General features: G+C 32.6%; 1 protein-coding gene across 1 annotated transcript in view; it reads left to right on the top strand.

Annotated features, from left to right (window-relative positions):
- Window positions 1-27,403, top strand: part of LOC125070133 (potassium voltage-gated channel protein Shaw-like) — a 252,867-nt gene that overhangs the window by 133,180 nt on the left and 92,284 nt on the right. Inside the window, exons 4-5 of the mRNA XM_047679833.1 lie at window positions 5,083-5,262; window positions 26,067-26,300. Of these exons, the coding sequence (XP_047535789.1) occupies window positions 5,083-5,262; window positions 26,067-26,300 (414 nt within the window). The remainder of the gene's footprint in view (window positions 1-5,082; window positions 5,263-26,066; window positions 26,301-27,403) is intronic.

Consider the following 27,403-nt stretch of genomic DNA (forward strand, 5'->3'; position numbering starts at 1 on the left):
CAACAGCCTACGATTCTCTTCTTCGTTCAGTTTTCTACATAAGTATACCACAAATGTCGATAATGCGTACCTATTATTCTTCCCGAGTATTATATATATGTACGGAAAATTAATGTTATTGAAAAATGGCCCTTATTCTTTATACTTTAAAGGTTTTCATTCGAGGGGTTTGATGGTAAATGCTACGTCACGTTCTTGGCATAAAATGTTGGGTTCTCAGAAAAATATTAAATGCAATAAGCGGTTATAGATCGTTCTTAAATTATATCATGGTTCACGTTATGAGTTAAATTGGATGGTATATGTGTAAATTTAGATGCTATATTTATTTTACCGTTTTTAGTCAATTCGTTTGCACGAGCAAGCACCGCTGAATTCATGTGCTTAATTTGTATTTATAATTAAGAAAAAACAAAACAAAGTACGCTCCATAAAATTCTAAGGTAATACTGCATCGTCGTTAGACAAAATTAATTTAAATTTAAAGTTACTACCATTTTGAAATGTATATTTTACCATGAAGAACCGGCGTGTAATTAGTAGATACTATTGTACGATACATAGATGATATCATCATCCTCATCATCCTACTGCCCTTATTCCAATTTTTTTCCATACTTTTCTGCCGGTCGTCATCTCACAAGTATCATTCTTTCTAACAATATCGTCTTTCACACAATCCATCCATCTCTTTATTGGTTTTTTTTTTTTTTTATACTTAGATGACATAAGTAATCAAATAGAATTCAATTGATGTTTACTAGTTGTCGCCCATTTGCTCATGCTATATGGGTTGATAATCAAGTGTTAAGTATAAAAAGCATATGTCTTTGCTTGGAGTTTAAGCTTCCTTCAAATATAGTATTTAATCAAATTCGGGTCAATGGCTGTCGTGAAAGAGCGACAGACATACAGACAGAGTTACTGTCGTATTTGTAACATTGTATCGAAATTCACTATACTTTTTTTATTATCGATATAATATTTTGTCGATTAATACGCTTCATTAGTCAAAGTTTTGTAACGAGATATTTAAATTAACCAATCAGAAGAACAATGTATTTGATGAATTTTAGTAATGACACGAATACATTGCCTAAGAAAGAGAAAGATTTGATTTTGCCAAAACTTTGCGGAAATCTGGTGAAAGCTGATACTTACTTGATGTAGGGTTTTTTGAAAAACCATCTGGATAGGTACCGTTCACTTATATATTCAACTGCAGTGACAATAAGTATTGTTGTGTTCAGATTTTAAGGTAGAATAAGCCAGTGTAACTACAGGCAAAATTTATACACAAAACATTCACGTTCCTAATGTTGGTGGCGTTTTGGTTACGTAAGAAATGATTAAATCATACACGACACCAATGACTAATGGCAAAGCAGGCGATTTATAAATAAAAATGTTTTTATGAGTTTATGAGATAAACCTTTAAATTTTTTTTTTTTTTTTAGTATTAGCAGCCCATAAATGTCCCACTGCTGGGATAAAGGCCTCCTCTCCTTTGAGGAGAAGGTTTGGAGCATATTCCACCACGCTGCTCCAATGCGGGTTGGCGGAATACACATGTGGCAGAATTTCGTTGAAATTAGACACATGCAGGTTTCCTCACGATGTTTTCCTTCACCGCCGAGCACGAGATGAATTATAACACAAATTAAGCACATGAAATTTCAGTGGTGCCTGCCTGGGTTTGAACCCGAAATCATCGGTTAAGATGCACGCGTTCTAACCACTGGGCCATCTCGACTCCTACCTTAACCTTTAAATTATAGTTTTCAAAAACAAAGAATCGTAGTTTCATTTGCGATGCTTCTGCATTGCAGTTGGCCAGATCTACACATCTCAGAATTTATTTCAAAACACGCAGATTTTCTTATAAAATTTTTCTTCACTGCAGAACGTGAAATGAATTGCAAACAGAATTCGGTCTCTCATCTAAACTTGAGGCGCTTGATTATAAAACACGTGTTCGACTCAAAAGATTTGAATTTAATACAATTTGAATTATAATATTTATTGAGATTAATTAGAAAAAAGTTATACAAAAAATATTATAATTTAAATATTATTTATTGGCGTAGGTTCTTACAAGCATTTAATCATATATTAAGTATATTGAAATTATTGTTTACCCTGTATGAAAATCAACGAAAACGAATTCCAGGCTTATTTGAAATTTATGCTAATATGAGATTTAAATGAGATTAATATTAACATGAGATTTAAATTAATATTTGATAATGCTCTGAGAGAGGTACTATCACTGGACAAACACGAGCTGATGACGATAATGTTGAAGCTAAAAGTATTTGTGTAATTTTATTAGATATCCAAATATTATGTAAACCTACCACCAACTTGGTGGTAGGGCTTTGTGCAAGCCCACCTGGGTAGGTACCACCTACTCATCAGATATTCTATCGCCAAACAGCAGTACTCAGTATTGTTGTGTTCCAGTTTGAAGGGTGAGTGAGCCAGTGTAACTACAGGCACAAGGGACGAAACATCTTAGTTAAAAAGGTTGGTGGCGCATTGGTGATGTAAGGAATGGTTGATATTTCTTACAACGCCATTGTCTATGGGCGGTGGTGACCACTTACCATCGGTAAGTGGTCTCCATCAGGTACCCCATTTGCTCCTCCGTCTACCGATATCATAAAAAAAGTATAATTCACCTTTTACTTGAATAAAACAATTAATATAAATTTACGTAAGAGGCGTGCCTTGTAAGTGGAATATCTAAACTTTTATTACGTTTTCTCTCAAGTTCTAGTTGCCGTTCCTACGGAGTGTGACACAGAGAATATAAATTACGAACACATTAGTACATATAACTTCTGCGCAGTTGGCTAGTAACCGATGACAATGTCTGTCCGAATCGCTCAGATAGATATCAGTATCACTAAGATATATACCCAAAAATATTTTACGGAGTTAGTTATAATTTTACTATATAATATTGTATGATATAGACCTCTCAACTCTCTTTCTATAATACCTTATTTATTTCGATAAAAAATATTCCTTCTAGAGGAATCCGGCTCACCTCACCATCTCCATCTAGGCCTACCGCGTGGTCTTTTAATACTGCGGAGGACTCATTTACTTAAAGGTTTTCGACCAAAGATTATCTGACATTCGACAGATATGTCCCACTTAGTTCCATTTTAGTGAAGCATAATTTAGATTTTAAGCAGATTTTAGTATGCTTTATCCAGTCTGAAAATTCAATACGCACATCACTATGCTTCAATAATATTAAAAATTGCAAGTGCGGATCTCTGTTGAATAGATCAAAAATAATGTTTGCAACCATAGTTTTCTCTTTAGGGATAACAGGATAAACTTCACATTGCAATAAGACCTATACCTCTTCTTCTTGGTTCTAATTGCCTTTACTGATGACAGGAGGACTGGTTTATTTCTTGTCCAGAGGATCGGAATATCGATTCGACGGGGAAATGCTTCTAGCAATAATGCCACATGCGGTTAGAATGGAGAAATGGTCTACGTAGTAGTGATCACACACCATCGTGTGTGGTCACTACTACCTGGTCACTACTGGCTCTAGGCATTGGCGTCTGAAAATTTTAACTCTTCCGTATATCGACAATACTACTACTAACCTTGAGAACCAAAATGGTATTTCCTCTTGAGCCTGAAGTTACACTCATTTATCTTTCAAACCGGAACACAACAATGCTGAGTATTGCTGTTTGGTGCTAGAAAATCTGATGATAGGACGGGCTTGCCTACCATCATTTTTATGTATTTTCTTAATATAAATAATATTAGTTAATCTTCGATCCAAATTCATATCTATTTAGTGTTCATATCTTATAATAATATAAAAACCGAAATAAAGTTTTTTAAAAAGTTCTTGTCTACTCGAATAAAGTATGTATTGATTTCAAGTTTAGTTACTCCTACTTAAATTCTTAGTTGACATTATAGTTGCATTCAATAAATTGTTTCCATTACGATACCCCAAGTATTTACCAAATCCTCTATGAAATCTACAAATGTAAGAACATTTTTAAAAATTCAAATGTTATTCCAAATTTAAAAAATGCATTTCAATTTTCAATCCTGTGACCGTTGATAACTGCGTCCTTGAGTTCTAACTAGAAAGCGCTTGAGTTTGGATTTTAGTATTTCCTTTTGAATAAGAAAGTGGGTTATGAATTTATATAAATCGCAATTATTTATTTGTATGACATGTGTGGTTGAGGCATTAGAGACGATACATGATAATGTAATTAGATTTATAGGTATAATTTGAAATGGTAGCTGTTGAAGAATTTCATACATCATTTGTAGTCATATTAAATATCCAATAAACACACGAATAAAAATTTAAAAAAATGTAAGTTTTTTTTTAATAAATTGCATATTTGATGATTTTTTTTATTAAACGCATGCTCAAGTTATTAGAGCAGCAGCAGAGAAGGGTATGAGAGAGAGCTATGCCGCTTGCCGTCACGGCTTACAAGTCAGTCTTACCCATAAGTTACGGTCAGAGGTGTTTCCCATAAATCATATACGATGAATCATATATAGCATACACGAAATACATTCACTAGAGTAGAGTAGAGGGTGGGGTTGAAGACGCATAACGTTATAAATAAATTGTATAAGATTTACCCGCAACCCGCCAAAAAAATTATTACATCGAAAAAATGGATCACTGGATTATTGTTAATAACAATTGCCAACCACTTCAGGCTAGATAGACAGGCGAACTATTCGTAACATATTTATATAGTGTGTGTATTACATAATATTATCTCTCATCTTTCAAACAGACTGCAAAAAATACTTCTAAGAATATTCGCATGTACAAAGAGAATAGGTATTTCAAATGAATGATGTATTGCTATTATGTTTCTTCAAATAATATTTTATGTATAACGACACACAATTCAGATCTTTATTGATATTGAAAAATAAACATATCTTTGGGTGGGCTTTGTATCTGGGTGGATACAATCCATTGAACATTTCCCAATTTTCAATTAAAAGATATATAGGTGAAATAAATTTTGCATGTTTTTAATTAAACAATTTTGTCCACAGAACACCCTGGCCATTTTGGATAAGTTGGATATCGACAGTGAAAAGCCGTCGGAGGAAGAAATTGCGAGGCTCTTCGGATATGAAGAAGCTTATGTCAATGGTGAACTTGGCATTTGGCAAAGAGTCAAGCCAAAAGTTTGGGCGTTATTTGATGAACCTTCCAGCTCACCCGCTGCAAAGGTAAGCCGAGGTATTTTATTAGGAATAACCAAAAATTAGCGTCGCCTACAAAATTAAACATCATAAGGAGTTTAATTAAGACAAGATTAAACTTAAATATCAATGTTCCTAAAGGATTCTTCCCAGGATCCAAATGAACAATTATTGATATGATTTTATTTGGTATATTTTTCAAGTAAACTGTTGGTTTTCAACCACACACAACTATTTTTATTAATGTTAAGTAGTTTTGGGAAAGTTTCGAGTTTTTTATACTTAATCTCTCAATCCGAAGGATGGGAAATACAGTACGGACTGGTTGAGGTATAGGACCGACAGTATTGCTTTGCAGACATGCTTTCCAATGCACTGGACGTGTCAATGTTTACACTGATTTCTAAGTAATTTTTGACAGAAAATTCTCCCAAATGCGAGCTTTAACCTAGGAACTCGGAATATATCGAAAGATTTATGGCATATAACGCATATTTTTTATATGGTGGTCGGGCATTTATTAATCTATCGTACTCTCTCTAATTTGGAGTTTAAACCACTCTCTAATTAAATATTAGTTAACGCAACTTTTAAGGACAATGTCAGAGCTTTGAATTTTTGATGATATAAATAAGTAATGAGCTGCTTAAGTTGCCAAATAATTTTGTTTCCACGAACAACTCGTTTATAATACATGCTAAGGCAAAATGCCAATTTCCAGAAATTTCGACAACATCTTAAAATTTTAATATAGATAAACTATAATGGTTAATATAAAAGGAAAATTTTTATTTTACAACTTGGCGTCTGTTTAACACTATACACATAAATGGGTTGTTTAATTTTATAGCTTTTATGCACTAAGTTTTAATAAAAGTAAAGTTAACTGACTGTCTGACTTTAGATTTTTTCTTCAAATGCCATTGGAATAATAAGGAGACTCTCAAACAAAATATTTTTTTTCTAAATCGGTTCAATGGCGGAATTTTCAGGTAATAGTCATAAAAATATAACAGAATTAATAATCTTGATCTTTTTTTTGAAGCCAGTTCAAAAGAGTTAGCCTGAAAAGTAGGTACCTCAAATAATTACATTTGGTTGATGTGAACTATTGGTAGAACGGCAGACGACTAAAAAAATGTACTTTGCAAGCATTTAGCTGTTTATGGCCTTTAAGAAATGAGTAGGTGCTTCTTAAATTCTCAAGTCAAGTATCGGTTTGTGAAAACCACCGACGAAAGAAATGTAATAAAACGATATTTTGGGTAACATAATATATTTACATTAGCAGCCCGTAAATGTCCCACTGCTGGGATAAAGGCCTCCTCTCCCTTTGAGGAGAAGGTTTGGAGCATATTCCACCACGCTGCTCCAATGCGGGTTGGCGGAATACACATGTGGCAGAATTTCGTTGAAATTAGACACATGCAGGTTTCCTCACGATGTTTTCCTTCACCGCCGAGCACGAGATGAATTATAAACACAAATTAAGCACATGAAAATTCAGTGGTGCCTGCCTGGGTTTGAACCCGAAATCATCAGTTAAGATGCACGCGTTCTAACCACTGGGCCATCTCGGCTCTTATTATATTATATTTAAGAGGCAATTATAGATGTATTATACTCACGAATTAGAAAGATTAGTGTATCAATCAAGTTGTAGGTGTTATGTCAGTTATAAAATTTAGTTACTTCTTCCATTTGTTTGTCAGAAACAAAAATCAAAATCAAAATTTAATTTATTCAAGGAGGCTTTTATTATATTATAGGAGGCACTATTGAATCGTAACATATTAAGTGAAGCTACCACCGGTTCTGATGTAGATTCTACCGAAGAGAACTGAGAAGAAACTCATCCGAGAACACACGTACTAACATAATTATAACATGACGACAAAAATATAAATGATAGATTAAAACAGATTTTCAAAAGAGATTGCTATTTTAGTTTATGTCAGTGTAATTGCATTTCTACGAAGCGCTGAATTTGTCGCAGTGATTTAAACTTTGCAAAATGAATTTTCTTCAATATTCCGTCTTATTGGCGTCTTGCCAAAAACAAGGTTGTTAAAGAATCTTAGCAAAATAAACACGATTGATCTAATAATCAAATTGTCTGTCCTGTTTATAATATCGTGACTCTATAAAAATTATGTTTTTCGTCTATAGACTTAATAAAGTTATTTAAATTTTATCAATAGGTTTATCTTTCCATTAGGAATTAATTGTAATTGGTCTATCTTTAACGTTCTCGCATATTATAAGGACATTCATTATGTGATTTTTTCTTGTACATCAGTAATAAGAGTGTTATCGAGACATATTAATAGTTTTATTTTTCAAGTAAAATAAATTTTCTAGAATACTAGTAATAATAATAATAATAATAGCAGTCGTGACGAAGTCATGTCCCCAACGTCACAAGAACTGCAGTATGGATTTTGATAATGAGAGTAGTATGAAACCTTACTGTATAAATATAGTATAAAAATATATTAAACATACGATGATGATGATGGTGTCTCCACTGATGTCGTTTATGTGCATTCTCAAGGGGCCTCCCAATGCGCTTGTGTAGGTTATTTAGTGGGACGCAAGTGTGTGTGTAAACACAAATACGGTCTCATTACCCGATAAGACGATAAATACAATACGTCTATAAATTGCTCAGGACGTATACCTTTGATCCGCCTCCTAAGTTACAGGAGTATAGAACTCCGAGCTGTTCGTTAAATTTTCTTTTCAGCATAACTCAATAAATTTATAATTTTATTGACTTGGAGGCTGAACCCAATACCTCAGGATCTATACACTTGTATATTAAGTAGCTACTATTGAGGGGTATTATTTTGTGTCTGGAACAGATGAATTCACTTGGAGAAAGGGTTTTGTGTAAGTCCGCCCGGGCCATATTTTTAATAAATGTGTTGTGTTACGGTTTAAGGGTCAGTTAGCCAGTATGAGAGATGGCCCAGTGGTTAGAACACGTGCATCTTAACCGATGATTTCGGTTTCAAACCAAGGCAGGCACCACTGAATTTTCATGTGCTTAATTTGTGTTTATAATTCATCTCGTGCTCGGCGGTGAAGGAAAACATCGTGAGGAAACCAGTATGTGTCTAATTTCAACGAAATTCTGCCACATGTGTGCCAGCGTGGTGGGATATGCTCCAAACCTTCTCCTCAAAGGGAGAGGAGGCCTTTAGCGCAGCAGTGGGAAAATTTACAGGCTGCTGATGCTAGCCAGTGTAAATATTGGTCCAAAAGCTATTAGATCTTTCATCGCCACTGTGGTGATGACCATACCATGAGCTGAGAAATATATCCGTCTGCCTTCCTATTTATGCCTTTACAAACAATTATAAAAAAAAACCAACGATTTTGTCACAATACATTGCATATTTTATAACTATTTTCAATTTGCCTTATTATATTACTGAATCAAATCAATTATCATAGTATTATCGGCGATCGCTTGGAAAGCGCGAGAACCGGAGACCGGAAACTATTTTCCCTCTGAGTACGCAGGACAATATGCTCTACATAAATATACCTAGTAAGCGGCCTTTGTTCGCCTGGAAAATCAGATTTTCTCTTGATAGTATTAATATGATTACAGCTATAAAATTACATTACACTACATTTGTTTTTTATAAAAATATACCGTAATCATGAATAAATCATTTTAAAATTCATCTGCCACTGGTTCTCAATGGAACAGAACCGACAAGTAAGTTTATAGTTATTTATTTTCAATGGGCTTTAAAAAGGAGGAGATATTTTCTTTTCAACTTGATAATTTTTCTATGAAGACTGCCAAAGGGTCATAGACATTGATATTTTAAAAAATATACCCTAAGCATCCTTGGCAGTAGAACATGTGATGAGTGTGTGGTGTACCCAAACGTCCATGCACACAGTTTAACTCAGTATATTAACGCTAAATTACCGATGATCGTCCACTTCCAGATAACTTTAGTTTAAAATATATAAAAGATCAATAATAAACGTATTCATAATTAACACATCTATATATATACAGAAAAAAAAAAACCATTACACTTTTCAATTTTGGACGAGTATTCACGACATTTTATAAAACTGTTAATAAGAAAAAAACGACTTCATACAATAATCTGAGAATGTAAATTATAAATAAAATTCGAGCTCATAAAAATTGTGTCCTGTATTTTATTGTTTTGGGATGTATTAAATGATATATCAAATAGCAAATATATTTTCCAAATCGATTCATAAATGACGGAGTTCTAAGGTAAGAAAGATAAAAATAACATACCCTTTCTTGTTTTGAAGTCGGTTAAAAATGCTTAATATATCGAGTGGTAGGGTTGAATAGCTCGTTCGATTAACGCAATTTTTTTTTTTAAATATACTTATCAATAAGTTCTATGAAGATTAAGGAATACTAAACCTACGCGTTTTTATCAACAATTTAATTTGCATAGAATATATCATGGCATAACATAAATTATTTGGCACATGTATTCGACCAATCAAAATCCCGGAGAAATTCAGATTGTTTTAAATATTTACTTTGGAATCAGTTAACTTCAATAACAGAACGAATACGCCGATATATCACAAAGCTAAGTCTCAAATACAACCCATCGTACAAATCGGCGCGACTTTTATTATGCTACGTCTATACTCTCTATAGTAAATTTAAAAAAAAGTGTTCAATTTAGATTTAGCTTTAAAGTGTTTCGATAATCCCCCTCACCAAGTCATTTCAGTTTGAAATATAACAAATAAATATTTTTGCATATCGTAATCATATAAGTTTTTTCAGATAACATTATTATAATTTTATATATTAATATATACATATATGAGAAGGACGTACGTTTATTATTTCGTTAAGTTTCTTATAAAAAATCACTCAGATATTTTTGAAAATTCAATTTTATATCAACACATTAGAAGATATATTATTTGGACTTAAATTTTTCTGCACTTATCATCATTTTTGTTTTGAGCGTTATTTCTATTTTTGTTTTTTTTTTTTGTTTAATCCTAAGGTTTCTGTATGCTTGTGGTGTACAATAAAGTATATTAACATTATAAGTACGCGTCATTAAGACCTACGTCATTGATATTCCACCCATTGGCGCGAAGAGTTTTATTTCCTCATATCTCATGCACGCGTAAAATGCGGAATGTCCTTCCGGCTTCATCGTATCCTATACATTATACTTAGGATATTCTCAAGGTAAGATTAAATAGGCATATTTTTGTCAAGGAAGCCAAGTTTAATTTGGCTTAGACTGCAGTACTAACCATCACGTGAGATCGAGGACAAACGTAAAAAAGTGCATTAAAAACAACTTATCACGGTTGCTTCTACAATATCTTCATATCAAACTAAAAAGTACATCTGGACATAAAAAAAAAATAAACGCCGTATACACAAGGTAATATATTTTTGCAATCAACAACGACAGTCTGAACCAAGCTTAAGCAACTGGCGTGCGTAAATTATTCACAAAAACCAATATGGATTCCTGACTGATGCTTTCGGCTTAAATCGATCCATTGATATTTAGCTCATATTTATGGAATTTCCATTACCTACTTACTTTTATATCTGCAAAGGATTGTTATGTTGGTGTTAAGATATTATGTATCTCTACATAGTAAAAAACAAAGTCGCTTCCCGCCGTCTGTAGGCTGAGATTTTTTAAACTATCCAACGGTTTTCTTTGATAAACAGAATGATTCGAGAAAACCTTTATATGTATAAGTACAAGTACATGTATATTATAAAAGAGCAAAGTCAACAATTTCAACTTTCCTAGCCAGAAAATAAAAATAAATTTTCTTTTTATGTTTTTTCTTCAATCTAAAACTTGGGTATACAAGTGCATTGTACCTATACCTATGTTATAGATATAAATATAAAATTCTTCTTCTATCTTATTTATAAAATTTCCAAAAAAAAAATAATCCAATGAATGAACCTCATTGGCTGTAGCATTCAACCTATCCACCTACTGGCTTCATCAATTCAAATCAAATGTATTATATTCAAGAAAACTTTACAATAAACTTTTTCGAATCATAAATTTTTAAACTGATCGTTTTGGAAAGCAGCCTCTAGCGAGAAGAAACGGCAAGGAAAATAAGCTTGACAGTAACAACTGCTTGTATTATATACTTACAATGCACTCATTTATTAATCCCGTCTTTTATATTTTTTTAATTTGATAGGTCTTAAAAATTTTGTAAGGTAAATTTATTTAAATTTGGAATGACAGTTCAATTGACGATACGTATCGCTGCAGAGATGGGCATTAACAACTGCGACACAAACAAAAGGTTATGAGTGCTGTGTGCTATTTTATTTTAAATATAGTTGATTATGTTATTCTAAGCATAAAATTACTTATTTATTAGTTATTTAATAAGAAAGTAAATATATTAAAATTAAACTTAATTAAAAAAGGAAGTAACTAGATAAATCAAAATGAGCTTCCGAGATTAATTTTATAGTGACTACGTAAGTAACCGACTAAGCATCTAGATTTGTATAGTTATTGACGCTAATATAAAATTGTGAAAACTTAATCAGTATCTTTTTTAATAAATCTTTTACTATAAGAGTTCCACTTGTTCGTATATACAATTCAGTTAAAATTAAGTTCGACTTGTTTGTATGTTTTTATCAACAAAAAAAAACAGTTTTCTTTTTTTTAAATACTCTTATTTTTGAATCTGGATTTGGATAATTCAAGGCATCAAGGCATTTCCAAATTGGTAAAATGTGTGTCCCCCCCCGTAACTTCTAAAATAAGAGAATGATATAACTAAAAAAAAATAATAAGATGTACACATTACCATGCAAACAACCACCGAAAATTGGTTTGAACGCGATCTAGTAAGTTGTTTTTTTTTTTAATACGTTTTAATTCGTAAACCGCTGTTTACCTTTCAGTCAATCAACTCAAATATAAAAATAAAAAATTGAATTTCATAAACTTAAACCTTGTTACTTGCTGCTACGGAACCCTTTACGGGCGAGTCCGACTCGCACTTTTTTATTAGGCTACTTTTTTATTTCTTTTTACATACATTAGGCGGTAAGAATATTATAACATGGTATATAGCAGTGTCATTATGCGGTTTGTTTAACTAAAATGTACTGTATGTAATACACATTACACACAATATTCTATTCCTTTCAAGGTATTCAAGTGGATGCTTTTGCGTTCATGCTAGGTTTGCGGCTCACGAACCCTTTGACACAGGCATAAATACCGAACTCTTGGAATGGAAAACAAGTTCTGAACGCGCGTGAAACGCGTAAACAGATACGAAAGCCATCCAGATTTGCGTCACGGATCACGGGAGTTTAATTCGTTAGTGTGGAGTCAGCATCATGTTCTAAATGTCAACTAGAATAAAATAAACTTAAATTGTTACTACCGTTACTTTTAAAGAACCATTTAACTTGAACCCTGTACACATTAGTACGGCACTAGACTGATTTATACAATTTAGAACGACATGGAATTTAATTTAACTAAATTTAATCTAAAGGGCACTGACATTTGTTTACGGTGTAACTGAAAATGTAATTTGTACCCAAATACATAGTATTCGTTGCTTGATATATTCAGATCTTTATAACAATGTATTTTACATACATTTTTTTATTATTATACAGTTAGGCGGACTGGTAAATAGACTACTCGATGACCATCACTACCAATAGGTTTAGGTGCTCTAAGAATTATTAACCTTCTTTATAAAGTCAATGAGTCAATGACCTTGGAACTAAGGATGTTACGTCATAAATGCCTTTAGTTACATTGGCTCTCACACCCTTCAAACCGGAACACAACAATGGTTAGTATTGCTGTTTGACGGTATCTATAATTATAAAATTATTCTCCTATTCAATTTCGGTTACGTCGATCATTCCCAACATACTATAAATATTATACAGAACAATTGTATGTCCAAAAAACAGGTGCACTCTCTGTTCCCACTTTATAATGCTTAGATGTCGTAGGAATGGCTTAACGAGCTCAGACACGACTTTGTCAAGCTCCAAACTTCGGACTTCATCTAAGAACTTCTTGACAGAAGAAACTATAACTTTCGATATATGGTCGTATTTGGGACTTAACTCTAGACATAAGCGTCTAAACCGAGACCAACTAGGCAGCCAAATTAACAAATTTAAAAAAAAATTATGTTAGTAATTAAATTTTAATTTATGTTATATTAATTACAAAAGAGTCTCCATACGAATGTAGTATTGCATTAAATTGTAAATATATATTATTTAAATTATAATATTTCGATTATTTTGAAAGTAGATATTTATCATCGGTAAATAACAAAACAAAACATATCACTTAAAGAACAAATGTGATTGGATATTATGATAATGTATTCATCGAGATGATAATTTCAATGAATTGAATTCATTCTGATGGTATATTCTATAGACAATTTCACTGCGGAATATAGATAGAAAGTATTTATGACCTTGAATTCATAGGACATAATTGTTTGTTCCTAAAAAAAATATTTATTATGGTATTTCGTTTTGGATTCGTGAAAAAATGGCGTCATTGATAGAAATTGTTGAGAAAAATAGTGTTGTAAATAAATAGTTATTAGACATTATGCGGTATATATTTGGATATTCGAGTATTGATGAAATAGTTCCCACAACATTCTCCGTTTTATTCAATTTTGCACAATTTTTTTCCATTTAATTTCGTTTTATTACTTGTTAAAATAAACACATTCTATCCATACGTCAATGCAATAAAAACAATTTCATTTACTGTCAGTGCCAGTCAAATTAAAGCCAGCTTGGCGTTCCTCCATCAGCTAGACTGTTTTGGAGCAAATATACTTGGGTTTCTTGACCACTCTCCGTTAAGAAATTGTATTCGTCTCCCATATATATATTAATCTAAAACTATTTATAGTTCATAATCACAGAGAATATCTTGAGTAGAAATTCGGAATAATTTATATTATTCCGAATTTATGAAAATTATCGGTTTTCCATAATAATGTCTGGAAAAACCGCTAATATGGAGCAAAAGTAGATCGTATCCATACCTATAATGATAATCCAAAAAAAAAAACAAACATGTTACCAGGCCAAGGTAAGACCTTGACATTTACCGGTAAAAGTAGGCTTTATATTAAACAGTAAGAGTAAAACGCCTTTTTAGTTACAACTAAACTTTGTACGAAGAACTGGTAGTAACATGTATTGTTCTTTTGTCCATGCGGCAACTAATTAAAGTATTACAGCGGCTTAATGGTAGCGCTTCAGGTGCTTTTATTTGTAAATAGAAAAAAAAAATCAAACGTAAAGTGAACTCTATAGCTGTAAAGTTAAAATTCACATTTGAATGAGGAGTATTGAAATAAAATTATATGATCGAAAACATCGTGCATGCGTTTATCATTCAATAGATACCGTCTCCACTTTTGCCCGCGTGGATTTTGTTTTGGCACGGGAAATTTGTGTTTAAACATTTTAAATTGAGAATAATGTTACTTAAATTGAATTTTAGCTTTTATTATTTTTATTAAGAAAATGATCCCACATACATTTATTAATAACTAGTTGTCGTAGCTATGCTAGCCTTTTAGAAGTCGGTCGTCTGTTGGGTATAAAAAGTAGGCTATGTCTTTCCTTGGGGTTTAAGCTTGCTTACCATATTCCTTCAAATTTGATTCAGTGATTTGGTTGTGAATCCGTAATAGACAGACAGAATTACTCTCACACTTATAATATTAGTATAAATGAATATTATTTTAGCTTACTTGATCGAAAATGGTGATTTCATAAGTAAGTCAGATGTTTTTCCCAAATCCAGTTGTAAATACAAATTCATAATGTTAACAATGAAACTTACTTTTTAATAGGGTCGTGTAAGCTCTGTACTTGTATCAGATATTCTACCGCCAAACAGTATAAATAATTAGTATTTTCCGGTTTGAAGGATGCATGAGCCAGTGTTCATGCTCAAGGGACATAACATTTTAGATACCATGGTGGTGTATTGGTGATGTACGAAATGGTTACCTTTTTACGGTGCCAATGTTTATAGGTAGTGACCACTTACCATCAGGTCGCCTATTTGTCCGTCCCCCTACATATGTCATAAGAATATATATATATACATATATAGAAAACAAACTGTAAAAGATGTACAAAAATTGGTCTTGTCGTTTAAACAGTGTTCTCTTCCAGACCACCAAAAGGCAGAGAAAATAAATAAGAATTGTCTGAAAAAAAATCTACACAGACAAAGGAGCTTAAGATAAAAACGTATGCTATAACCTTCTATTAGAATATAGGTATATATCAAGCTACAAATGAAACTATGAACTATTTCGCCACATGTCTGACTTTGCCATTTACATAAATGGTTCGAAGATTCAAGCGTAAGCATTTAGCAGTAATTATTCGAACACTGTTTGAATTTAGACATATTATATACACCAATTACTTATATATACATATAACACATCGTACTCGTACTGTAATATTCGTAGTTACTGTAATTCATTAAATATTTAATTTGTGATATTTGTAATATATGGGACTGACACATGTATATATATTTAATTATGGATTATAACTCTCTTAAAAAAAGCATTTCTTTTATCCCGTGAAAGAGTTTTCAAAGTACATACCTGATTAAGCTAATCAACATATTCATAGAAGATTTAGTTTGTAAACAATGATTTAACAGTTTCGATGGACCTTGTTAAAGTAAGGGTAACTATTCCAAGCGGTGTAACTCAAACCGACAAGATCCCAAAGGGGCGTAATGTATGGTATAATAGATCTCTATAAATATAACTACAATATAACACTTAGTGGTAGGGCTTTGTGCAAGGCCGTCTGGGTAGGTACCTCCCACTCATCAGATATTCTACCGCCAAACAGACTGCTGTTCTTCAAACCGGAACATATCAATACTGAGTACTGACTCAGTATTGTTGTGTTCCGGTTTGAAGGGTGTGTGAGCCAGTGTAACTACAGGCAAAAGGGACATAAAATCTTACTTCCCAAGGTTGGTGGCGCATTGGTGATGTAAGGAATGGTTAATATTTCTTGGTATTGTTTTCTTAATATTAATTCTTCTTGTGGTGACCACTTACCATCAGGTCATCATTTACTCGTCCGCCTACCGTAAACTTGAAAAAATAATAATAATAATTTACGCATGAGCGAAACCACGTGTTAAATATGATAAATACAAACAAAGTAAAAATCTTTATATTTAAGTAGGCTTATAACATAATTTCTTTACTTATTTATGGTACAGGATTTAATTGATTCTACCGAGAAGAACCGACAAGAATCTTTGTTATCATATTCGCAAACGAAATAAAAAAGCCTACTTCATATATATATATATTTTAATTATAAATGTTTGTTATGGTATTTTTCGTATGAGATGTTTAAGATTTATCAATTAATTGTAGTATGAGATTTAATTTTGTTAATAAGCGAAGTTGATTTTATACACATTAATAAATTAAATAATATTTATGTGCTTATGTTACGCTACAAAACATTTGGCATGTAAAGTAATTATTGATAATCCACACACAAGAGAGTTCGTTACGTCACAAGCCTGGCGTCAAGCATAGATGACTAACTACCAATAATATTATATCGTTCAAGCAATCAGCAATTTTAATTACATATTTAAGTAAAGTAACCCAGTTCTGGGGAAACCCCTCCTCTTCTTTTGAGGAAAAGGTTTGGAATTCATTCCGCCATGCTGCTTCAATGCGTGTTAGTGGATATATATGGGGCAGAATTGTATTGAAATTAGGAACATACTTTCCTCTCAATGTTTTTCTTCACCGCCGAGCACGAGGTGATGATATGAGCGAAAATATTTTACTCAGAATGAAATGAATGATTGTTTGCAATATGTGAAGACTTCGATATTTGCAAGACTTTGCTTATCACTACCTAATACGAAAACGGAACGCACCTTTATTAATTTATTGTCATTATAAAAACGGACACATATGTCATATTAAGATAATCAAAATATATGACTGAAGATCCTACACGAAACATTGACCTTTGTATAAAAACGATAAATTTTGGTCCTTCTAGCCGGATCCAAATTTAAAAACTAGAAATGACGATTGACCGAGTTAATCAAACATTTCCAATTTTAATTCTTTTGTAATACTAATTTTAAACTTTTTAGCTGGGTTGCTTTTACCATACATTGTTGAAATTATTTTACAATTTTTGAAGTTTTCTCAAGTTTGAACTGTCACTGTCAGTGAGTTGAAAATGATTGATTTTTCAAGAAGACTCGGTTAAGCGAACAAAAACAAGTCTGATGGAATTTGCATAAAGATGGTAAAACTTTTTAAAACTGGAACTGTTTACGACATCTTCGATTACTTTTCTAAATTTGAAAAGCGAACTATTATAAATAAATGGGGTAATTTTGAAAATTTGGAATAATTCTTTATTTAACGTTAATTATTGACGTATCTTTATTATTTTATGGATGAAAAATAAAACTCATGGTGGTTTTTCTCTGTACAATCTTGACTCCGAACAGAAAGTAGTAACTTTATAAAATAATACTAGTTCCTCGTTCCGACTTCACTCGGCTGTGTTACAGATTCTGTCATACATAATTTTCTTATATTGATCATAGCGTGATGATTTATAGTCTCCCTCGATAATAAGGTTATCTAACACTGAAATAATTTTTCAAAACGGACCAGTAGTTCCTGAGATAAGCGCGTTCAACCAAACAAACAAACTCTTATAAAATTGAAAAGTGCTTGTGACTGTATGTTCTTGTGAAATTCTTGTAAAAAGTATATTTTTATCAATTTATAAAGAAATATATTTATTTTTAAATTTATTTATTATCCGAATATTTAATCGATTCCAAAACATACCGATTCATAATATATTACCTAATCGAATAATATATGAATGAAATGTTACTTTATATAAACCTGCCTTTCTAGAATAAGTATTAATTATTCCACAATAACCTTATTCAAAATCAAATATTCATTACTGCATTACATTGCACGCTTTTGGTTTACTTATTATTTTGCGGTAAAATGGACGTATCTTTTTAGCAATTAGCGCTTTTATCGCTGCATAAAAAAGGGTATGAACTCGTAAAAGGTTTGCCGTAGAAACATTTAATTCTTGGTATCACTTACGTAATTTACCACGGAATGCTCGACAATTTAATTTTACACTCGTAATATCAGATTTCACGCCGCACACCGCTTTAAAGCACTTATTCTACAACCATTTTTATTTCAATTACGACCTAATAACTAATATAAGTGTTAAGAATATTTTCCATCCATTATTGTACAACCAAAATATTTTCTTATATTTTAAATCGACATTGCTACCAACAGGAATATTTCTATCGAAATCTAAACTCAAAAAGTTAGTACTTTAAAAATTTTCTCGTGCCTTTCGAACTATCATCCTGAAGTCTGTTTGTCACAAAGGATAGAATTTTCTAGATATTTTTGTTATGATATTGCCGTTTCTACTGTTAGAGTTTTGTAATACCGGCTTAGTTTATAATTTTAGTCAAATAATCAATGTTAGTAAGCTTTATGATAAACTAAATATAGACGTATCAGCATATTTTGAAATACATTTAAAACCTTCTCGTATGTTTAATTTTTAGAAGTTTAGTTGGACATTTAGGTAAAGAGGTCTCGGGAGGGGCAGCGGACGTGCTGCGAAAGCGATCCAGATGGCGGCCATCGCAGGGGTTTTTAGTGAATACAATCTCACATAACCCGATGTGGGGGATATCTATGAAGGGAGTCCGGTATCTATGAAGATTTACCCCGCGTCAACAAAAAAAAAAGGTAAAGAGGTCTGTCTGACCTCTTTACCTTAATCATTGAGGACTTTTTAATTTTAACCAGGCTTTTTGAATATTTTCCTTTAAATGCCATGTCAAGTGCTTGAATTAAATTATATCACAAACATTTTAGCTATATTTTCTGATCTGATGTAGAAAACCTAATAAAAGTCCGACAGGCCGTCACTGTCACCGTCTATTTTGCCGGAAAACGCAACCAAAAAGTCTAACTCTGTCCGGCTTTATCCGGACGTTTAGCAATCCTAGCTGGAAGGCTCTGCGCAAGCCGAAATGAGCAAGTACCATGCTCATTTTGTCTACCGTTCAACAGTAGTATTGATTTGCATACCTTGTTTCAGCACAGGTTATTAAGCAAAATCAGTATTGACAGTTATAATATAAAATTTTAAGAAATTATATTAATGATACGAAAAAAAATGTTGAAAATGTTTTGCGCAATACAATATATGCCGCAAAACATCATCATACAATCCTCAGCGCAATGCAATTATAAAATTCAGTTTTGTAAGCACATGTAGTAATTCTTACTTTATGAAGTTTATAAAATTACAACTCATCTTAGTTCCTTTCCATTTTATTAAATTCCTCGAATTTTATAGTATATTGTATAAACAATACACTGTTTTATAATTGTACTCTTTCACATTTTCTATTTATTAAAATTAAAATTTACAATGTACACAACTGCTTATTAAAATAGCAAAAACGTTTCGGAGAACCTTTACATAAATACGCCTTTACGGCTCCAGGAAGATTTTTTAATTTAATTGAACAATATATAAAACGATTCCGTAAGGTTTTTTATTATTTTTTTGGTACGACGGACATAATGTTTCAAAGTTTTTATAGTATTTAATTTCTTTACGACATTTTTATGATAGTTTTGAGTATCTCCAACTTTACTTACTCCAAAATACTAGGTGGAGTTTGCCCGCTCTGTCACTAATGATGTTCTCAAGGGAGTAAAACTACCCAGTACGTATAATGCATAAATGTGTGCGCAAAGAGAGGTGGACTCTCATAACCCAAAGCGACAGCAAATCCGACCGAACCAGATAAGAGTTCAAGCGCAAGACCAATGGCTTCACGTGCTTTCCGAGGCACGGGAGTGTACGCACTTCCACTTTCGACGGGGTCAGACTCCGTGCTGCTAGTGAGAATTTTTCGATAAAAAACCCAATAACTGTTTATCGGCCCGACCTGGAGTTTGAACCCAAAAACCTTGGCAGATTTGCAACATTATATCTAGCCACTCGCCCAACGAAGCAGTTGACACTGCAATATAGTCGTTCTGTCCGAAGAATTTACGGTATATTTAATTGTTTGTTTGTATTTTCGCTTATCATAAATAATGAATTAAATAAATAATGAATAAAAAATAATGTCGTATACAGTTGGGTTACAGACAATAATATTATTTGTCCCCAAAAATGCGGGACGAAATAAAAGTATTTACAAATATTTACATATAATGTAAATACGGGACGCACAAAGGTACGTACGATAAATACGCATCATTTAAAAAACCTTTCTCAAATTTTGAACACCAATTTTTACGTTTTGCTTCCATAGCGTGAGCTGAAACAGTTGGCGAATCTTTATCGATTACCACGGGTTCAAATCCAAATATACATTCCGAGTCAATGTGTATGTCGTCTCGAATCTATGATTTCATATGTAGACTTCTATTTAAATGACATATGATTACCATATTTCTATGAAATCATCTAATCCTGAAACTTTGTTATGCTACCTGGTAATAAAAACATGCAAACATATTAAAATAACATTAATACAATGATAAGATATACCCTAATCACTAATACTATAATTGTTATATTCATAGACATATTATCCGTGGAGATACAAATATAGTAAGTAAACCTGTATGTATGGGATGAAAATCTACCTCAAATATATATATTGCCCAGCAATGGGTCATTGAAAGTAACTCATTTTTAATTTACAAAGTGCTGAAGTATATCATAGGATATTTTTGAACTCAAATAAGATGACATTTTTTACAAATCAATAAAACCGATTAATTGACGAATGTCTTATTTATTATGATTTACTATGATTTACAAAATACAAATGTACCGGGGCTTCGGGCTTTGTGCAAAGCCCTCTTGGTAAGTACAAATCAGATATCAGCTTATCAGATATAGTTAGTTGTGATCCAGTTTGACTTTGTATATATAGGTAACAGGGATATAACGTCTTGGTTCCAAGGTTGGTGGCGCATTTGTGATGTAAGGAATGGTAAATATTTCTCTCAAAGCCAATGTCCACAGACTGTAGTGATTTATTAAATATATGTTTTACAAACGGGTCCATAGTCTAGTTCCAATAAAATAAATAGAGAATGTATTTCACGTCGATATTAATTAACATAATTTATAGTTCATTAAACAATCATAATTCATTTAACAGTTAAACAATCAAAAACCTAATTATTAATAATAAATAGTTTATTGGATTCAAATTGGTTCCAATCGGAAGTCACCAACATGATATTGCAATTCGTAAGTTTGTTTCGGTAATTATATTCGGACAGCTCGTCGAGTTCTACTAAAACTTGTTATATAAGCTGATTATTATTTGTTTTGATTGTTTGTGACTCAGCATCCACTTGAGGCACGTGTGACATAACTTCTTAGCCCCCAAAGTTGTCGTATAGGCAATCAGTTGGTTAATACATCTGATAGAGCCAATGTCTTTAAGCGATGAAGACCACTTCCCGTGTCGACCATTTGCCAGGCTACATTTTCTCTTAAATGTACCTACACCATTAAAATATAATTTTTGTCCTATTTGTATATTAGTCGAGCTTTAAAAGCAATCGACACTGAAGTCAACACATATAATTCTGTAAAATTGTCTGGAAAAATATTATGTTCCCATTTAAATTCCAATAACATAAATACAAACAATACAAGGTTCAACGTGTACAATGTATTGTTTGTCTAAATGGCAATGAATATTTTGTAAACAATTTTCGATAATCAATTGATATTTGTATACATCGGGATGATAATTATTGCTATCATTTACGCCTAAAATAACGGCTTGATCAAATACAGTCGATGTAGTTTTAAGGGAATTACTCGGCTTACAAACAGTATATATGGCATGTTGTGGTTTCAGTGAATATTTGTTCTAAACAATTTGACAAATTGTGTTGGTGTTAATTGTTTGTGGTGCAAAACTATGGAAAGAGCGTTTTTTTTCTTCTGGATAGATATTACTCCTTACACGTTATAGCTTTAGTTCTAAATCTCCGTAGTTTAATGCAATATTGATAGTACCATGGCAGCAATACGTACATAATCTTATTTCAATAAACTCAATTTATTTTTGTAGTCTATGATAGTGTCTTCCGTATTCAGACCGTGTAAAAGAAGTTTTCAAGAAATATTTAAACCGAATGTAAATAGTGGAATAATTGACGACTTAAGGGAATCTAGATATGCTTGCAATAAACTTGAAAAAATAACGTACAATTGTTTTGGAATATTTCTGATCTTACTAAAATTATAAAAAAAAAACGGTAAACCTATGTGCTCGACAATAATTTTCGAGACGGTGGAAATTTAAATGGAAACTATCCAACTGTTCAGGATATACTATTTAAGAGCACAAGCGTGTAGTCAAACACAAAAACACTCCTCTTTTCCTACCACTTTGTTCTGATGATGGAATAGTAATCTGATATGATTCCAAAGACAGCAAAAAGACAAACGGCTTACGTACTAGAAGCGTGGTAGTATAAACAGTGCATATTTACAAAATCCGGAAAATTTATGAGTTGAGATAAACTCATTAGCACCTGCTCTCAAACTTCGAGAAATTTACGGATTTCGATAAACTCATTAAAATTATTTTCTATTGTACATATATAGCTGTAGCAATCAAGTCGATCATCACATCACCTTGCTTATAACTTAGACCATGCACACAGAAATATAGGCCGTGGTACAGTAACTATGATTGATGATCTAGCTTCCTGTCCGCCAAAGTTGATTTTTGTGAACTGAAATTTCGTTTGGCAGATGTTTTCAGACTAACCTTCTATACCTGGTGTGATTGATTACAGTAGATGAGAAACGGCTATTGACTTTTTGTGACATGATGTATTCTATAGATTCACTGAAATCCACTTAAGAAATTTCGGTGTGACTGAGGCGGTACAAATGAGCCTAAGAACGAAATACATTAAGGTTACCAAAAACATTGTACGTGACGTATAAAATTATTTCGTGTCACCTATCAGTAACTACCAGTATTTTGTTTAAGTTTTTGTACGTGGCTTACATAGAATAATATTGATATGATGTCAAAATTGGTTTGAACGAGACCTAATAAGTAGTTGTTTTTTAATACGTCATAAATCGTAAACCGATTTACCTTTTATTCATTCGATTTTAGACATTCAATTTACAACGAACTACAAGAACGTTTTATATCATGTTACTTGCTGCTACGGAACCCTTTATATGCGAGTTCGACTCGCATTTGGCCGCTTTTTTAATATGTTCTGTTATATTGACGTTAAGGCGTGCCCATTTGTGATCTATACTTTGATAACACTGTTCAGTCAAACACTCATTGTCTCTTTCTGTCGTCATTGATACGACATTCGAAAGAAAAAGACAGCATTGCTTAAACCATGCTTGTAATTAGTCCAGATTTAGAAATGTCTTATTAAAGAAGTTTTTTATAAGCCAACGTTATCTTGTTCTCATAGTAATATATTCATGTAATTTAAGCTCTCGTGAAAGTGGATTTACTGTATAGCAGAAATTTACTTTTACCTAACAAAACATTCTACATGTTGATAAATCAAATTTGTCGGTTTTTCGTAAACTGTAACTTCGTATAAATCCGAGCCAACAATTGTACGCTTTCTACCATATACTTACAATCAAAACATCTTATCAAAGTATCTTGTGGTGTGTTAAAAAACATTTATTTTCTTTAGATTCGTCTGCTATTCAAACTTTGCTTGATTTATATTCCATGTATTATAGATAGCGATGAAGGTGTACGATTATATATTTTACCGCCAATGTTTCGGTTTGAAGGTGTTTGGTTAATTCTATGTGATATAAAAAGTACAAGTGACACTGAACTGTTTTGGAACCATTATTAAATTAAATACGAACGTAATGAATCAGTTAGAAATAAAATAGTAGTAATCTAAAATATAATTTATATACGAGATCATAGATTTAAAGATACTGACGAAAATTTTAGTGAAATAAAATAAAATTGTAAGTCAAAGCAATTGAAATCAATGTTTTATTTTTAATTTATTATAACACGTAGTTCTAAGCCGACGGTTGAATATGTCGTTAATTATTTGTTTTAATAATTAATTTCATGCTCAGCTCAGTGGAGGAAGCCGTCGTTAGAAAATCTGCATGATATTTCGTTTGTAATTCTGCGGAAACGGAAACTTAGTGTGGTTTATCTTGACTTCTCGTGTTATTGCAGTGTTAATATATAATATCGTTTGGAAATTGTATCGACCATTAAGGAGTTATGATTAGTAGTGCAATAATTTAATAGCTAATTAAAGAGATTCACAGTACCAGCATCAATTCAGTTATAAATAAGCTCGGACGTTGACGCGATTGACTAGTTGTCCTTAGTTATTGGTAAGATATAAGGCCATCAATCTCTAGCTCCTTTTCCAATACTGCGCTGTCTGCATTACCGGTCCGTTGGTACGGCACCTCCCTCACTGCTCCATCTGCTTAGTATGCCTTGGATATTATGAAATAAAACGGAGCATACGCATAGTCGACGCAAAGCCGTAAAACGCATCAGTGTGGACTCACACATGTGGTTGGTGTTTTCCTTCACCGCCGAGCACGAGATGAATTATAAATACAAATTAAGCACATGAAAATTCAGTGGTGTATGCCTGGGTTTGAACCCGTAATCATTGGTTAAGATGCACGCGCCATCTCGGCTCTGTGTTTCAGTTGAAATTCGCTATAATATTTTTAAGTCACAGTGTATCTTCTTATAGTATAGAATATGAAAATTATCTGCGAGACATAATTAATTTAATAGATTTAGCTATACAGTCTGTAATTGGCCACTTTGCTCTTCTATAAAGACATTTAGACACTCACCTTACATTAATAATGCAACACCATTTGTAAAACTAAGTTAAGTGCCGAGTGTGTTGTAATTACACCAGTTCACTCTCATTCCACTCGAGTTTGTTTACGTTTTAAGCTTACTTACAAGGTGTTGTTAGACAGTAAAACAATATCTTGCTCTTTAAAGGTAAAAGTGAATTGGTTGAATGATAATGAGTGACTGCATTTTGTTTGAACGGTTAGCGTATCAAAGCGATATAAACATTACGATTAAGGGACGTTCAGTATGAGTTGGGTATATGTGACATAACATTGATTTTCAGTGATCATGGCAATGTGTCAATGACAAAAATAGCTTGAAAATATAACGTCCATATTATGCCATGTTCGTGCCAACCTTGGCCAAAGATAATGACATTAAAAATATAATCTATCTGTAATTTATTTTTAAATAACTCCGCCACTAAAGAAAACCAAATAACTGCTTGTCTAGTATTGTACGGATGTATAGAGATATGCAATACTAGAAAAGTGATTTTAATGATAACTTTATTCCATGCGATGCGTATTCATAATTAACACCTAATTGACATATTCAGTAATATTTATGGAATTTGGGGGTACACGAAGCATGTTGGCGGAATACACATATGGCAGAAATTCGTTGAAATTAGACACATGCAGGTTTCCTCCCGATATTTTCCTTCTCGGCATCTCGGCTTTTTACTTTTGTTGTACTATTGCTATATGGTATTGAAGTCAAAATTAATTTGTTATCTCTTTTTTTTCTTTTCAGGTGATATCAGCCATATCGGTGTTCTTCATCTGCATATCAGTCCTATGCTTCTGTCTAAAGACGCATCCAGATCTCCGGGTCATCGAGCTACACTTAGAGAAATATACAGACAATACCACAGCGGTGGTGGAAGCGAATCCTTGGGAAAATAACGGCCAGCCTCATGTGGCCTTCTTTTACATTGAGCTGGTCTGCAATGTTTGGTTCACGATTGAATTGCTGGTGAGATCTGTGGTAAGTGAAATTAAATCTTACTTTCCAACCTCACAGAAACAGTCAGCAACCGTCCTGCTATTGTTTATAATTCCCTTTCGCTTCGTTTATGATGTTGCTTTAGTTGGTTGGTAAGTATTTTTGCACTGTAAATACTCATAGAACAATTTTGCAATATTTGTAAGGTTTTAAGAGTTTGATCTTTGGTTAAGATCTATATTTTCCACCGATTGGGTATTCTGACTAACCTATTGACTTTCTCGAGGTCAATTCCATGAGAGTTGAAATATTCATATACTTAACAGTATATGGGTGTGTATTTAAATATAAATATCAGTGAACGCGTATTACCTACGTATGGCTGGTAGAAATCAAGCCTTCTTTTAATGGATCTTATTCAAATGATGTAATTTAAGCTTGCCTATTAGTCCGGTCAATCTAGACATTCGAAGTTCCGAATCATTCCGGTATCTGTTTTTTTTTTATTTGAGGTGGAAGTTGATTTAGATAGTCGCTGTCAATGCTATTGTAATAAAATAAGGAGCAAGGGTTGTACAAACGTGTATTAGATTAACATAATATGTAAAATTTCTGTTGTGTTTGTATTCAATTTAATAGTACAACTGTTGCGGAATGGCGGAAAACAACAACTTATAATAGATGCAAGACATGAAATACAAAATAATCAAAAATACTTTTTATTAGTCGTTTTACGAATTGTATTTGGTGTAACGCTAGCGCGAGTTCGGAATGTAAATTCTACCGGGAAGAACCGGCAAGAAACTCAGTAGGTAACTTTTTCGATATTTGAAAAACAAAGTTATGACAATTTTTTTCTTAATATATCCAGCGATACTATATCCGTGTTAGAGAAGTTCGGCTTACAGCCCGTCTCGCAAGTACGAGAGGGTTCCAGATAAGACAAATGCTCCAGGGTTTTCAGTAACAGATGACATTATATTTACAAACAAATTTAGAAACTAGATGGCTTACTAACTAGGACATCTGATTGTGGGTTCAAACCCGACCACTAATAAGTTTATCTTTAAGTAGCTGTACTTGCGACTTAAACAACAGAACGCGCACGAAGTAGCGGGCACACATATTACATCAGCTGCCAGAGA

The sequence above is a fragment of the Vanessa atalanta genome, chromosome 16 (assembly GCF_905147765.1).
Source record: "Vanessa atalanta chromosome 16, ilVanAtal1.2, whole genome shotgun sequence".
In the NCBI taxonomy this organism is placed as follows: Eukaryota; Metazoa; Arthropoda; class Insecta; order Lepidoptera; family Nymphalidae; genus Vanessa; species Vanessa atalanta.